The 10,829-nt window shown below is 52.2% G+C and overlaps 1 protein-coding gene across 5 annotated transcripts; it reads left to right on the forward strand.

Moving 5' to 3' along the window:
- The first annotated feature begins 203 nt into the window (after positions 1 to 203).
- Positions 204 to 8,100, forward strand: HMGB3 (high mobility group box 3). 5 transcript variants are annotated; one of them, XM_061408726.1, is made up of 7 exons: positions 204 to 329; positions 428 to 484; positions 583 to 693; positions 5,441 to 5,595; positions 5,875 to 6,014; positions 6,503 to 6,677; positions 7,091 to 8,100. In XM_061408726.1, the coding sequence occupies exons 1-7, from the start codon at positions 281 to 283 to the stop codon at positions 7,226 to 7,228; spliced, it is 825 nt and encodes a 274-aa protein (XP_061264710.1). In that variant the 5' UTR covers positions 204 to 280; the 3' UTR covers positions 7,229 to 8,100. The 5 variants fall into 5 exon arrangements, with proteins under 5 accessions (XP_061264710.1, XP_061264711.1, XP_061264709.1 ...); XM_061408727.1 differs by lacking the exons at positions 204 to 329; positions 428 to 484; positions 583 to 693 and adding an exon at positions 3,139 to 3,246; XM_061408725.1 differs by lacking the exons at positions 204 to 329; positions 428 to 484; positions 583 to 693 and adding an exon at positions 3,233 to 3,440.
- Positions 8,101 to 10,829: the final 2,729 nt, after the last annotated feature.

Genomic DNA, 10,829 nt, shown 5'->3' on the forward strand with positions numbered 1-10,829 from the left:
GCCTGCCAACTGAGACTCAGTGTGGAAGGAATGGAGAAACTGGGGACACTGGGCCTGAGGGAGACATGAGACTTGGGTCATAGGTATGTTTGTGGGGGGCTGGGCAGGGAAACATGGCAACCATCAGCAGACCTCTGACACGGCTCGGTGATGTCATAGTCACTTTCTGGAGGTTCTGGTAACAGAGACCACAGGTTGCCACTTCAGGCCAAGTGCCTCGACTGGATAGAAGGCACTGCTCAGGAGGAAGGAAGCTCATCGCTGCTCATCGAAGGAAGACATGGAAAGTCTTCCTTCGATGAGTGAGAAGACGAAGTTTGTCCTTCAGGGTATGTATATAGAAATCAGAGACCAATGGGCAGGGCTCTGGCAGTGGGTGGGAAGAGGGGATCTTGACGGTGGTGTCTGGGCATGACTTACTCTATAGGAGCAGACATGGAAAGTCTTCCTTCGACAAGTAAGAAGACGAAGTTTGTCCTTCAGGGTATGTACACAGAAATCAGAGACCAATGGGCAGGGCTCTGGCAGTGGGTGGGAAGAGGGGATCTTGATGGTGGTGTCTGGGCACAACTTACTCTACAGGAGCAGACATGGAAAGTCTTCCTTCGATGAGTAAGAAGACAACTTGCTCTACAGGAGCAGACATGGAAAGTCTTCCTTCGACAAGTAAGAAGACGAAGTTTGTCCTTCGGGGTATGTACACAGAAATCAGAGACCAATGGGCAGGGCTCTGGCAGTGGGTGGGAAGAGGGGATCTTGATGGTGGTGTCTGGGCATGACTTACTCTAAGCTCTCTTACTTCTCTGGCTTGGCTTTCAAGCTACTGTGTGTGAATGCCCTAGGTGTGCCCAGGTGTGTGTGTGAGTCTGTATATATGTGCTGCTTGTGACTTCCCTGTGCTTATGAGTGTGACCCTCACCAGCCACTCGGGGCCCGTTAAGAAGTGCCCATGGGCTCTGAGGCTGACCATTCTGATTTTCCCAGCTTGGTGCTTCCAACTGCTAAGGGCAGCTTCCCATTGCGGCCAGGACACCAGGCAGTGGCCGGACCAGAAGGAGGCCCCTGTCCCATCTCACATCTCTGGCCCAGAAAGGCCTGACAACACTGAGAGGCTAGGGCACTCTGGAGAGTGGTCATACTATAACGAGGCCCTGCTTCCCTCTGGGAAGGGTAGAAACAGAAGACGGGGGGGTGGGGGGGGTGGGGGGGGTGGGGGGGTGGGGGGGGGTGGGGGCGGGGGCTTGAGAGTAGCAGGCTCTGAGAACCTGGCAGTGGAAGAAGTTGGAGCCGTCGGCCTGGAGAAGAGACTTGGCCTGCCGTGCAATCTCTGAAGGATGAGGGGTTAGACTGTGTGTGGGATGGTGACCCCAGGGCTCAGAGATAGGCCCAGATGGACGACAACCCAGAAGGGAGATGGTAAGTTCACTGTGAGTGGAGGTATGCAAGAAGGTAGGTGAGCACTCAGCTATCTCTTTACAGGGCAGGGGATTAGATGAGAGAGCTTTAAGATGTCTGCATTCCAAGGAGTCTGTAAACTGGGGACCTAACAAACTGAGTTTGATACCTGTGGCTCTTGCAAAAGGGCACTATTATCTTTGCCTTCATTAGCTTCCAAGTGGATCCCTAACGTTCCAAGCCCAGCAATGCCAGCTACAGGGCCACAGCCTAGGTCATGACACTCTGAGGAGGTGGCAAGAGCTGGGTGGGGGTGGGGAGGTAGGTTCATTCTGAGGTCATCTCCCTTGTACAGCTCAGACTCAGCCACAGTTGCTGGAAACAGTGTTTCAAAAACTCATCTTCAGGTGGCTCTCATTTCTAAATATGGAAATTATTAATAGGTGAGTATCCTGGGCTTTCAAAGTGCTTTAGAAACAGAATATCTGTAGAATAACTCATGATACCTCTTCCACTATTTTCTCCAAATTTCAAAGCTTGAAATGTGCTCCTTTTCTCAGCTTTCCTTTTTTCTCCTCCATTCTTTCCAGGAGGTTCACGGTATCTTCAAGAGGGAAGGGGACCCTCAGACAGTTTTCAGCAGGGCTGATACTAGCATTTGGAATGGGACATTGCTCCCTCCTAAGTGACTCTCCTGCACAATGCAGGACATTTGGCATCTCTGGCCATCCTTGCCTTTTAAATTCCAGCAGCAACATTTCCCAACATCCGTTAGAGGTGACACTGCCCTCTCCCTCTTTGAAAATCATTGCCTGAATCCCCTCAAAGAACTGACTTCCTCAAGGCCATACTACCCAGTGACAAAGCCAAGGCCAAGTCAAATCCCATTCATTCATTCCAAGAACTTTCATTCTTCAATAGGGTGTGTGTCACAAGAGCAAAGGGAAAGCGGGCCTAAACTGAGGCGGTGAATATGGGACTGACTCCCTGCCCACAAAGTTACTACTTCTCCCGATTTCTCTCCTTTAGCCAAACTCCGTTTTCGTCCTCTAGCCCACCTAGCTCGCTGGTTCCGCAATTGCAGCACAGATTAACATTCTGGGAATCAGTGGAAAGAGTCTAGATGAGCGCGATCCTCGGGAGCACAATCAGGTTGTTTTAAGGCGGAGTGCGAGTCCCGAAACCCTGAGATCTCACAGCAGCTTTCCTGCTGGAGCGAGCAGTCGCTTTCCGCCGGGCTTACGAGAGCTAGGTGCCTGCCGCAAGGCCCCTGCAGCAGAGTCGCGGCGGAACTCGGTGGAGGTGAAGGACAGTCGACCCTCACAGTCGATCCCAGAGTCGTCCCGGAGAGGGTGGCTGGGGTGAGGCGTGGCGGGTGGGGCTGCCTAGGGGACAGGGGACCCGGGTCGCAGAGGCCGCGGCTCAGAAGGAGCAGAGGGCAGCGCAACCCAGCTCGACCTTGCCCTCCAAACAGCAGAGGCCGAGGCCGCAGGGAATGGCGGAGCCACCTCTCCAAAGTCCTTTGAGATGCCACCTCGATGCGAAAAGGGCGAGAGGGGGGGCGCGGGGAGTGGGCAAGTGAGATTATTATTATTCCTGGGTTTTGCCGCGGCAGCTAGCGCCGGCGGGTTGTTCTGTTTGAATGAATGAGCCCAGCGGCCGCGCCCAATGGGCTCCCGCGCCTGTTTAATATTCATGAGGCCCGCAGCCAATGGCCGGGCGAGGAGGTTGTTTTAAACGGCGGAGCCCGCTGGCCAATCAGGCGGCTCTCGTGGAGGCAGCTAGCGCGAGGCTGTGGAGCGCTGAGCCGCGCGTCGTGCCCTGCGCTGCCCAGACTAGCGAACAATACAGGTACGTTTCGCACCGCCCGCCGCCGCCGCCGCCGCCGCCGCCACCACCGCCACCGCTACCGTCGCCGCCTCCGCAGAAGCAGCGCCCGCACAACTTTCCTCCGGCCCGCGCCGCCGCGAGCGCGCTCCGCCGCCGCCCCCTGCCTCTCCTCCGCGCGCCCTTCCCGCCCCCTTCTCCTCTCTTCTTTGCTATAGGTGCGGGAAGGAAAAAGCGATTCAGGTGTTTCAACTTTTCCATGCATCAACCTGAGCTCCCCACTGTCGGGGCTGCGTTCCCTCCGCGGAACCCGTCTCGGCCGACGCCCCCTGGGGCAGCGGCCCAGGGACCTTGGCCCCCCCACTGAAGCCAGATGTTCGGGCAGCTGCGGCGGCGCGAGCCGAGGGGCGACTGCGGGTTCTGGCGGCGCGCGTCCCGGCGCCGGGCGGCGGACCTCGGCAGGGGGCCGGTGTTTCTCCGCCCGGGACGGACTCCGGGGAGGCCGGGCGACCGCTGCCCACCGGGGACTACGGCTCAGGCAAACTTCGCTCCCGGTCTCGGCTGGGCGCCGCGCGGCCCCGGGGGGCTGCACTGCTGCTTCTGCATTAACATGGCCGTCGCGGGAGCGCCCGGCGGCCCGGGGAGGGGGGGGCGCGGGCCGGCCGCCCCCCGCTCATCTCCTGCCCGCAGGGCACCGCCGCCGCCGCCGCCGCCGCCGTGAACATGGCTGGCGCGGCACGGCGCGGCGCTGGGCTCAGGCGAGCGGCGGGCGGACGGGCGGCGGGGACACCCGGGCGGGCTCCGGCCTCGGCCCCAGCGCCCGCGGCCTGGGGCGGGCGGCGTGGAGGGCCGGGGGCGCCGCCGCGGGCCCCTGCGCGGCCGAGCGTCATGGCCGCACGGGCGCCTTTGTTATCCCGAGGAGTGCGCTCCGCGCCGCCGCCGGGGGCGGGGGGTCCAGCCCGCTGCCCCCGCAGCCCCGGGCGGGGCGGGGTGGGGTGGGGGCTGGCGAGCGGGCGGCGGCGGTGGCGGGGCCCGGACCGCTTTGTTCGCCGCCGTCGCCGCCGCCCGCGCCGGCCGCGCGCGGATCAGCCATTTTAGCGAGCGGAGCTTGGAGGCGCGGCGGGCGCCGCGGTCACCGCCGCTGCCCGCTCGGCTCCGCGCCCCCGGCGCGCTGCCGCCGCCGCCGCCCCCCGCTCCCTACGCCCCCCGCGGGTGGCAGTGGCGGATTTCAGGGGCACTTTCTTTCATCAGGAAGCTTTTGACAAAATGGAAGGTGAATTCTGCGTGTCCGAGTGACCCAGCGCGGGGCCGAGCCCGGCCGTCCGTGGCCGGCTCCGGGCTCCTCCGCGACCCGCGCCGCCGCACCCGCGCCGCCGCCACGGGGCCCAGATTCAACCCCTCGGTCGCTCCCAGGGAAGGGGAGGGCTTGAATTTAGCGTGATGACCTTGGGTGTGGGAAAAGGAAAAGATGGCGGGAAGCAGGGGGGGTGGGACAGGGACGATGACACGCCACAGCTGCATTTTGATTTGGAAACTTTGCAGAAAGTGTTCCTGGCTGGACATGCTTGCCTTTACCGATGGGCAAGACTAGCCCTTTCTGTTTCCCCTCCCCCTTTAGGTAATGATGAAGATACAGATTGGAACTAAATAGTACAAGGGAGATCTGCTCATTTGCCAGATTACTGTTCTTGTAAAAGCCATTTTTATAAGCCAGAACGCATCAAAAATAGTGAAATTTCAAGTGTTCCCTATTTACGGTTCTCCTGCTTTGGTCTTGTAATCCTCAGTGGCAACAGTATTGTTGTCTCTAACATAGTAAAACAGATGACCTGCTAGCCGAAGTGGTTGGTTGCAAGCTTCTGCCACCCGCCTGCACCCTTTACCAACGTGTCCTCCGTGTGCCCTTACCACTTTTGAATTGTAGTTTGCAAAACGTAATAGTTCTGAGTCACAATATAGCTCAGAACCACCCAGCTTGGGCCGGTTCCATTTGGAGAACTTGATCACTCCCAGAGAAGTAACTCACAAACCAGCGCACTTCATGCTGGTCAAAAGTTAAATGACAAGCGACAGTGAAACTGATTTCCTCCCTACTCTGCCTTCAGCTGCTAGAGCGGCTGCAGGATGGGGGCAAGGGTTCTTCCAAAAGGGCCACTTTTTGTATATCTTGCAGATGTTCATTGTGTTTGTTTCTCTTTGTCTCTCTTCCCTTCATCAGTCAAGATGGCTAAAGGTGATCCCAAGAAACCAAAGGGCAAGATGTCTGCTTATGCCTTCTTTGTGCAGACGTGCAGAGAGGAACATAAGAAGAAAAACCCAGAGGTCCCTGTCAATTTTGCTGAATTTTCCAAGAAATGCTCTGAGAGGTGGAAGGTATTTTTCTTTTATATCTTTCCAGCCACGCTTAGTTGGATTTCACACTTTCTGGTTACTGACCTTCAGTGTAGCTCCAGGTGGCTGTTTTCTTCCTCTTTACTTAGACTCATCTTGTCTCTCCTTAGAATTTTGTTTTATTTTTGAAGACTCTGCAAGGGTTTAAGGCTGTCATCCCCTTTTGCAAGTGATTCTCGCTGCTGCCACCATAATTACAGGACAGCTGAACAGGTATGTGCTCACTGCATTGAGGAATTTAACAGGTCCTGTGTTTTGCAGACCATGTCCGGGAAAGAGAAGTCGAAGTTCGATGAAATGGCAAAGGCGGATAAGGTGCGCTATGATCGGGAAATGAAGGATTATGGACCAGCTAAGGGAGGCAAGAAGAAGAAGGACCCTAATGCCCCCAAGAGACCACCGTAAGTGGCTGTAGGATTCAGGATAGCAGTTAAGAGTTTTCCTTCTGCTTGAAAGATTTTTAAAAAGACAGCTGTACCTAAAGAGATGTTGCGATACCTCAGCGAAACAATGTATACTTTGAGCTGTACAGTGCAGGGCCAGGGAAATTCCTGGTTGTGGCTGTCTTTGTGAGCTGTACGCATGCATGGTGGTTGGCTGTTGGCATTTCCACTGGGAAGAGGGCAGACAGCCCAGTTCTGGGTGTCAGTGTCCATTGGCATTTTCGTTATCCTTTTCCCGGTAACTGAGAAAGCACTGTATGTTGCTGAAGCCTCTTAAGCATTCTAGTGCCTGCAACTTTGTAATATTGTGCATGGCATCACGCATTTCTTCACTTGAGGGAAGAGTCATAGTAGTAGGAATTTGTGCATTCAGCGACATGAGATCTTGACTTCAGCTCCCGTTTTGGTGGGTTCTCCTCTGATGTATACAATTCTCTCCTGACAAGGTCTGGATTTTTCCTATTCTGCTCGGAATTCCGCCCGAAGATCAAGTCTGCTAACCCTGGTATCTCTATTGGAGATGTGGCAAAGAAGCTGGGCGAGATGTGGAATAACTTAAGTGATAGTGAGAAGCAGCCATATATCAACAAGGCTGCGAAGCTGAAGGAGAAGTATGAGAAGGTGAGGGACCAGAGTGTACCCTGCACAGGTTGGGGCCTCTGGGAGCCTGGAAAGGTGAACGGTCAGCTGCCATGGCTGCTGCAGGACTCGTCTCCATGCCAGATCCGCCTAGTATATTGGTGGTCCGGCTTCTGACAGATGGTTGTGTCTAAGACAGCTTTTCAGGCAGGCTTCAAAATGTGATCATATTGGGGTGCCCCCAGCAGAGGGTCAGATAGTGCTTATTCACTGGACTTTTAGAGTGCGTGAATACCCATGCACTCTGCAATTGCAATGGCTGTGAACCCAGTTTGAATCTGGAAAGAAATATTTAAAAGAGCAGCCCTGTCTTTCTCCTGTGTTTTCTCCTTCTGGGGTGGGGATAGCTTGCTTCTACCCTTGACTGATTTGCAATATGTGTCTGTCCCTTCCAGGATGTCGCAGACTATAAGTCTAAAGGGAAGTTTGATGGCGCCAAGGGTGCTGCTAAAGTTGCCCGGAAAAAGGTGGAAGAGGAAGACGAAGAGGATGAGGAGGAGGAGGAGGAGGAGGAGGAGGAAGAGGATGAATAAAAAAAAAAAAACTGTTGATCTGTCTCCTTGTGAATACCTTAGAGTAGGGAGCGCCTTGATTGACACACCTCTCACCCAAGATGTGTCTGTTGCCCTTATTAGGTTTAATTACCCAATTGGATCATGATCATATCTTAGTCTCTGAAAGTGCTCTAGCAATTGTCAGTGGTTTACGTTAAGTGGCCATGGGTGTCTGGAGCACCTTGAAACTGTATCAAAGTTGTACATATTTCCAAACATTTTTAAAATGAAAAGGCTCTCGTGTTCTCCTCACTCTGTGCACTTTGCTGTTGGTGTGACAAGGCATTTAAAGATGTTTCTGGCATTTTTTTTTTTTAATTTGTAAGGTGGTGTGTTAATTCTATGGTCATTGGCTAGAAATCCCGAGTTTTCAACTGTACATATCTATAGTTTGTAAAAAGAACAAAGCAACCGAGACACACTCTTGATGCTCCTTGCTTGGTGTGGAGGCTGTGGGGGCAATGCCTTCCAGAGGGGCTGTAGCTCAGGGCGTGCACTGTGGGGCTGGACCTGTGGACACTGCAGTGGGCATCCATTTAGCTTCAGGTTGTCTTGTTTTTGTATATAGCGTAGCATCCCGCTGCCATTCTTAGCTGTGGAGGGGGGTCAGCAGGCATGAGAAGTGTTTTGGATCCTTTTTAGTTGAAGTGCGGTAGTTTTAAACTGTTTGTTTTTTTTTTTAAACAAACTATAGAACTGTTCATTGTCAGCAAAGCCAAGAGCCACTGCACCAGTGAAAGTTCAAGAATCTTCTGTACTAAATACGATCTGCAATGTTCTGTTATTTTTTTTGTATGTTTAGAATGTTGAAATGTTTTTGAAGTTAAATAAACAGTATTACATTTTTAAAATTGTGCTCTATGATGACAGTCTAAATGTCTGACTCACAGCAGTCTTAGCAGGAGGACAACCCACTCCATGGCATCTGGTAACTAGCCTCCTGGTGAATCTGGTAAATAACTTCTCTCTTGCTTACTGTGGCCAACCTACTGAGGACAGAGATAAAGAGGGCTACTTGAAGCTACTGTGTGATTTTGTGTCTGAAAGGCATTAAGGTGAAGTCTAAGCTGCTGAATGTAGGTGCTAAGGTCACAGACAAGATTTAGCAGTCCTCAGAGGTTTAGGAAGGTGGGTGGTTAAGATTGAGGCTCACTACTACTGGGGTTTGTTTTTGGTTTCTTTTTTTTTTTTTTAAATCTCCCACTCTACCCGCTCCCCCCGCCCCACCCCGCCAACACACACGCTGGGGAGGTGGTCAAATTCATTGCTAAACAGCAAAACATTATTTCAGGCTTTTTTTTTTTCTTTCACCCATGCCTCCCCATGCCCCAGTACTCATAGTAGAACATTATTTTGCTCAATGATCAAGATGTTCTTGAGCTTGGCATCCTCTCCTAGACCCCAATGAGGGGTACATGGAGGAGGGTGCAGTGTCCTTTTCCTTCCAACTTCAAGAAACCGAACACCTCAAGGAAGATGGCTGGGCTCCATCAAGGGGCACCTGCAGGGCAAGCTGATGGCATCAACTGCTTATAAGTAGTAGATGTCATCAGAAAAAAGACTGGTCTACCCATGGTTTGAGCTTGTTTATTTGGAATATAAATTGTTAAAATGTTCTTACACTTGAAGAGGCTTGTTATATGTTTCAGTGTTTAATTCCTTTTGGAAGATGTAGCATTTTGTCCAAGTTGGGCTGAGGGGTGATGGCCATAGTGGCAGATGGTGACCTTAAATATTTTGAGCTCTGCTGTGTATGTGCACTGAAGTGTCGGCAGTAATGAAGGGGACTGTGCTGGGGGTGAGTGTTAATACATGTCCGGCGTTAATCCGCAAATGTATGTGGTGAAGGCTGTGAAGCACTCAAGGGTGTTTTAATGACACAGAAGAAAGTGCTTTTCTTAAAATTCACTACTGAGAAGCTTGGCTGTCTACAGGTAGTATCTTCCCCACTCTGTCAGGGTCATGGTCATGGTCACTGGCTGGGTCTCTAATCTGTATTCATAGCCATTCCTTCTCGCATCACAACTGTTTGTCCTAAATGTGTTTTTCTAGTTCTAGAAAATGACCACTAATTAAAAAAACCTTGGTCCTGAGGTTTGCCCAGAGGCACCTGTTCCCAGGTGGTCCCTGCCTGCTTTAGCTGTGCCCAGTCACTTCCCTCCAGCCTTTGGCATCGTCAGCTGAAGCCTCTGCTGCCTGACACACAACCAACCAAGCTAAGACATGGGAGCTGTGACCAACCTAGTCAAGTATGGGAGGGAAGCTCAACCTGTAGTCACAAAGGAGCGATTTTGTGCTTCGAAGTGCTCCTGTCTGGTGGAAGCTAGAGAAGCCAACTATGGAAGGGCAAAGACTAAAAGGGATGACTTTTTTTGTGCTCCTATAGTAGTTAAACCTAAGTGGGGGACTTGTTAAGTGGTCTGATTAAGGAGACATTTAGTTCTAAAGAGACTCAGACAGCTTGGCCCATACGCTGCTTGCAGTGAGAGGACTGCTTACTGTAAGATTCTCACCCATTACCATTGCTCCTTTTTAATAGAATGATGCCTTGTAGCTTCTTTGAGATGCTAAAAGTGGTATGGTGTCACCACCTAAGGCTTCAGCTTAGCTTGATTTCTGGGCCTGCAGTATGTGTTCCTGCAACACCAACCTGTTTGTTATTTTTTTAATCAAAAGGACAGTAGCCACTTTCTCTAACCACCTCTAACACCCTCACCCCGTTCTTGAATGATGTTTTATACTTTGGAAAGAACAAGGCTGTGATGTGGAAACTGTTGTCTGTGTCTTCTGTGTGTCTCTTCTTGTCACAAATGTGTTTGGGGACTTTGGATGCATTCATTTCCTGTAATAAAGTTTCTTAATCAGTCTTCCCGAAAAGTAATCAGTGGGCTGTCTGCAATCTGTCTGAGATACTGAACCTCTGTATTTTGGGTTGATTATAATCAAGGCTTTAAAAGGACACTTCACCGTAACGATAGATCTCAACTAACATTTAATAGAAAGATACTATCAAAAAGAGCAAGTGTTAAGGACTCCAAAACCCCTACCTAGATCAACCCTTCAGCCAGAGGGGTAGCAGGGAGTTGGCTCTGGAGCCCTGTGTCAGGGTGAATATGCAGTTTTCAGGAGCTGCTGTTGATAAAGTGGCTGGGTACTTGTAATCAGCCAGCCTGGCCAGCCAGCACTCCCTAAGACCAAGGGTTAGGGCTCAATTGGCTGGCAGAGCCAACCCCAACAAGGAGTCTTAGATGAGAGCCGCTGGGGCCACATGCTGTACTCGGCCTCTGGCTTAGTTTCATGTGGAGCCCAAAGCTATTTGGGAGGGAGTGATCACTCCGTCAACTCTGCAGCCCCAGGCTTCCTTTCCTGCTTCAAACAAACCACATTCCACCTTGTTTTGTATCTTGAGCATCCTCCTAAGTGTGTACCCAGTTGCTCAGTCATGTCCGACTCTTTTGAGACCCCATGGACAACAGCCTGCCAGGCTTCTCTGTCCACGAGATTTTTCAGGCAATAATACTGGAGTGGGTTGACATCCCCTTCTCCAGGGGATCTTCCCAACCCAGGGATCAAACCTGTG

This window comes from Bos javanicus, chromosome X, assembly GCF_032452875.1.
Source record: "Bos javanicus breed banteng chromosome X, ARS-OSU_banteng_1.0, whole genome shotgun sequence".
Lineage (NCBI taxonomy): Eukaryota > Metazoa > Chordata > Mammalia > Artiodactyla > Bovidae > Bos > Bos javanicus.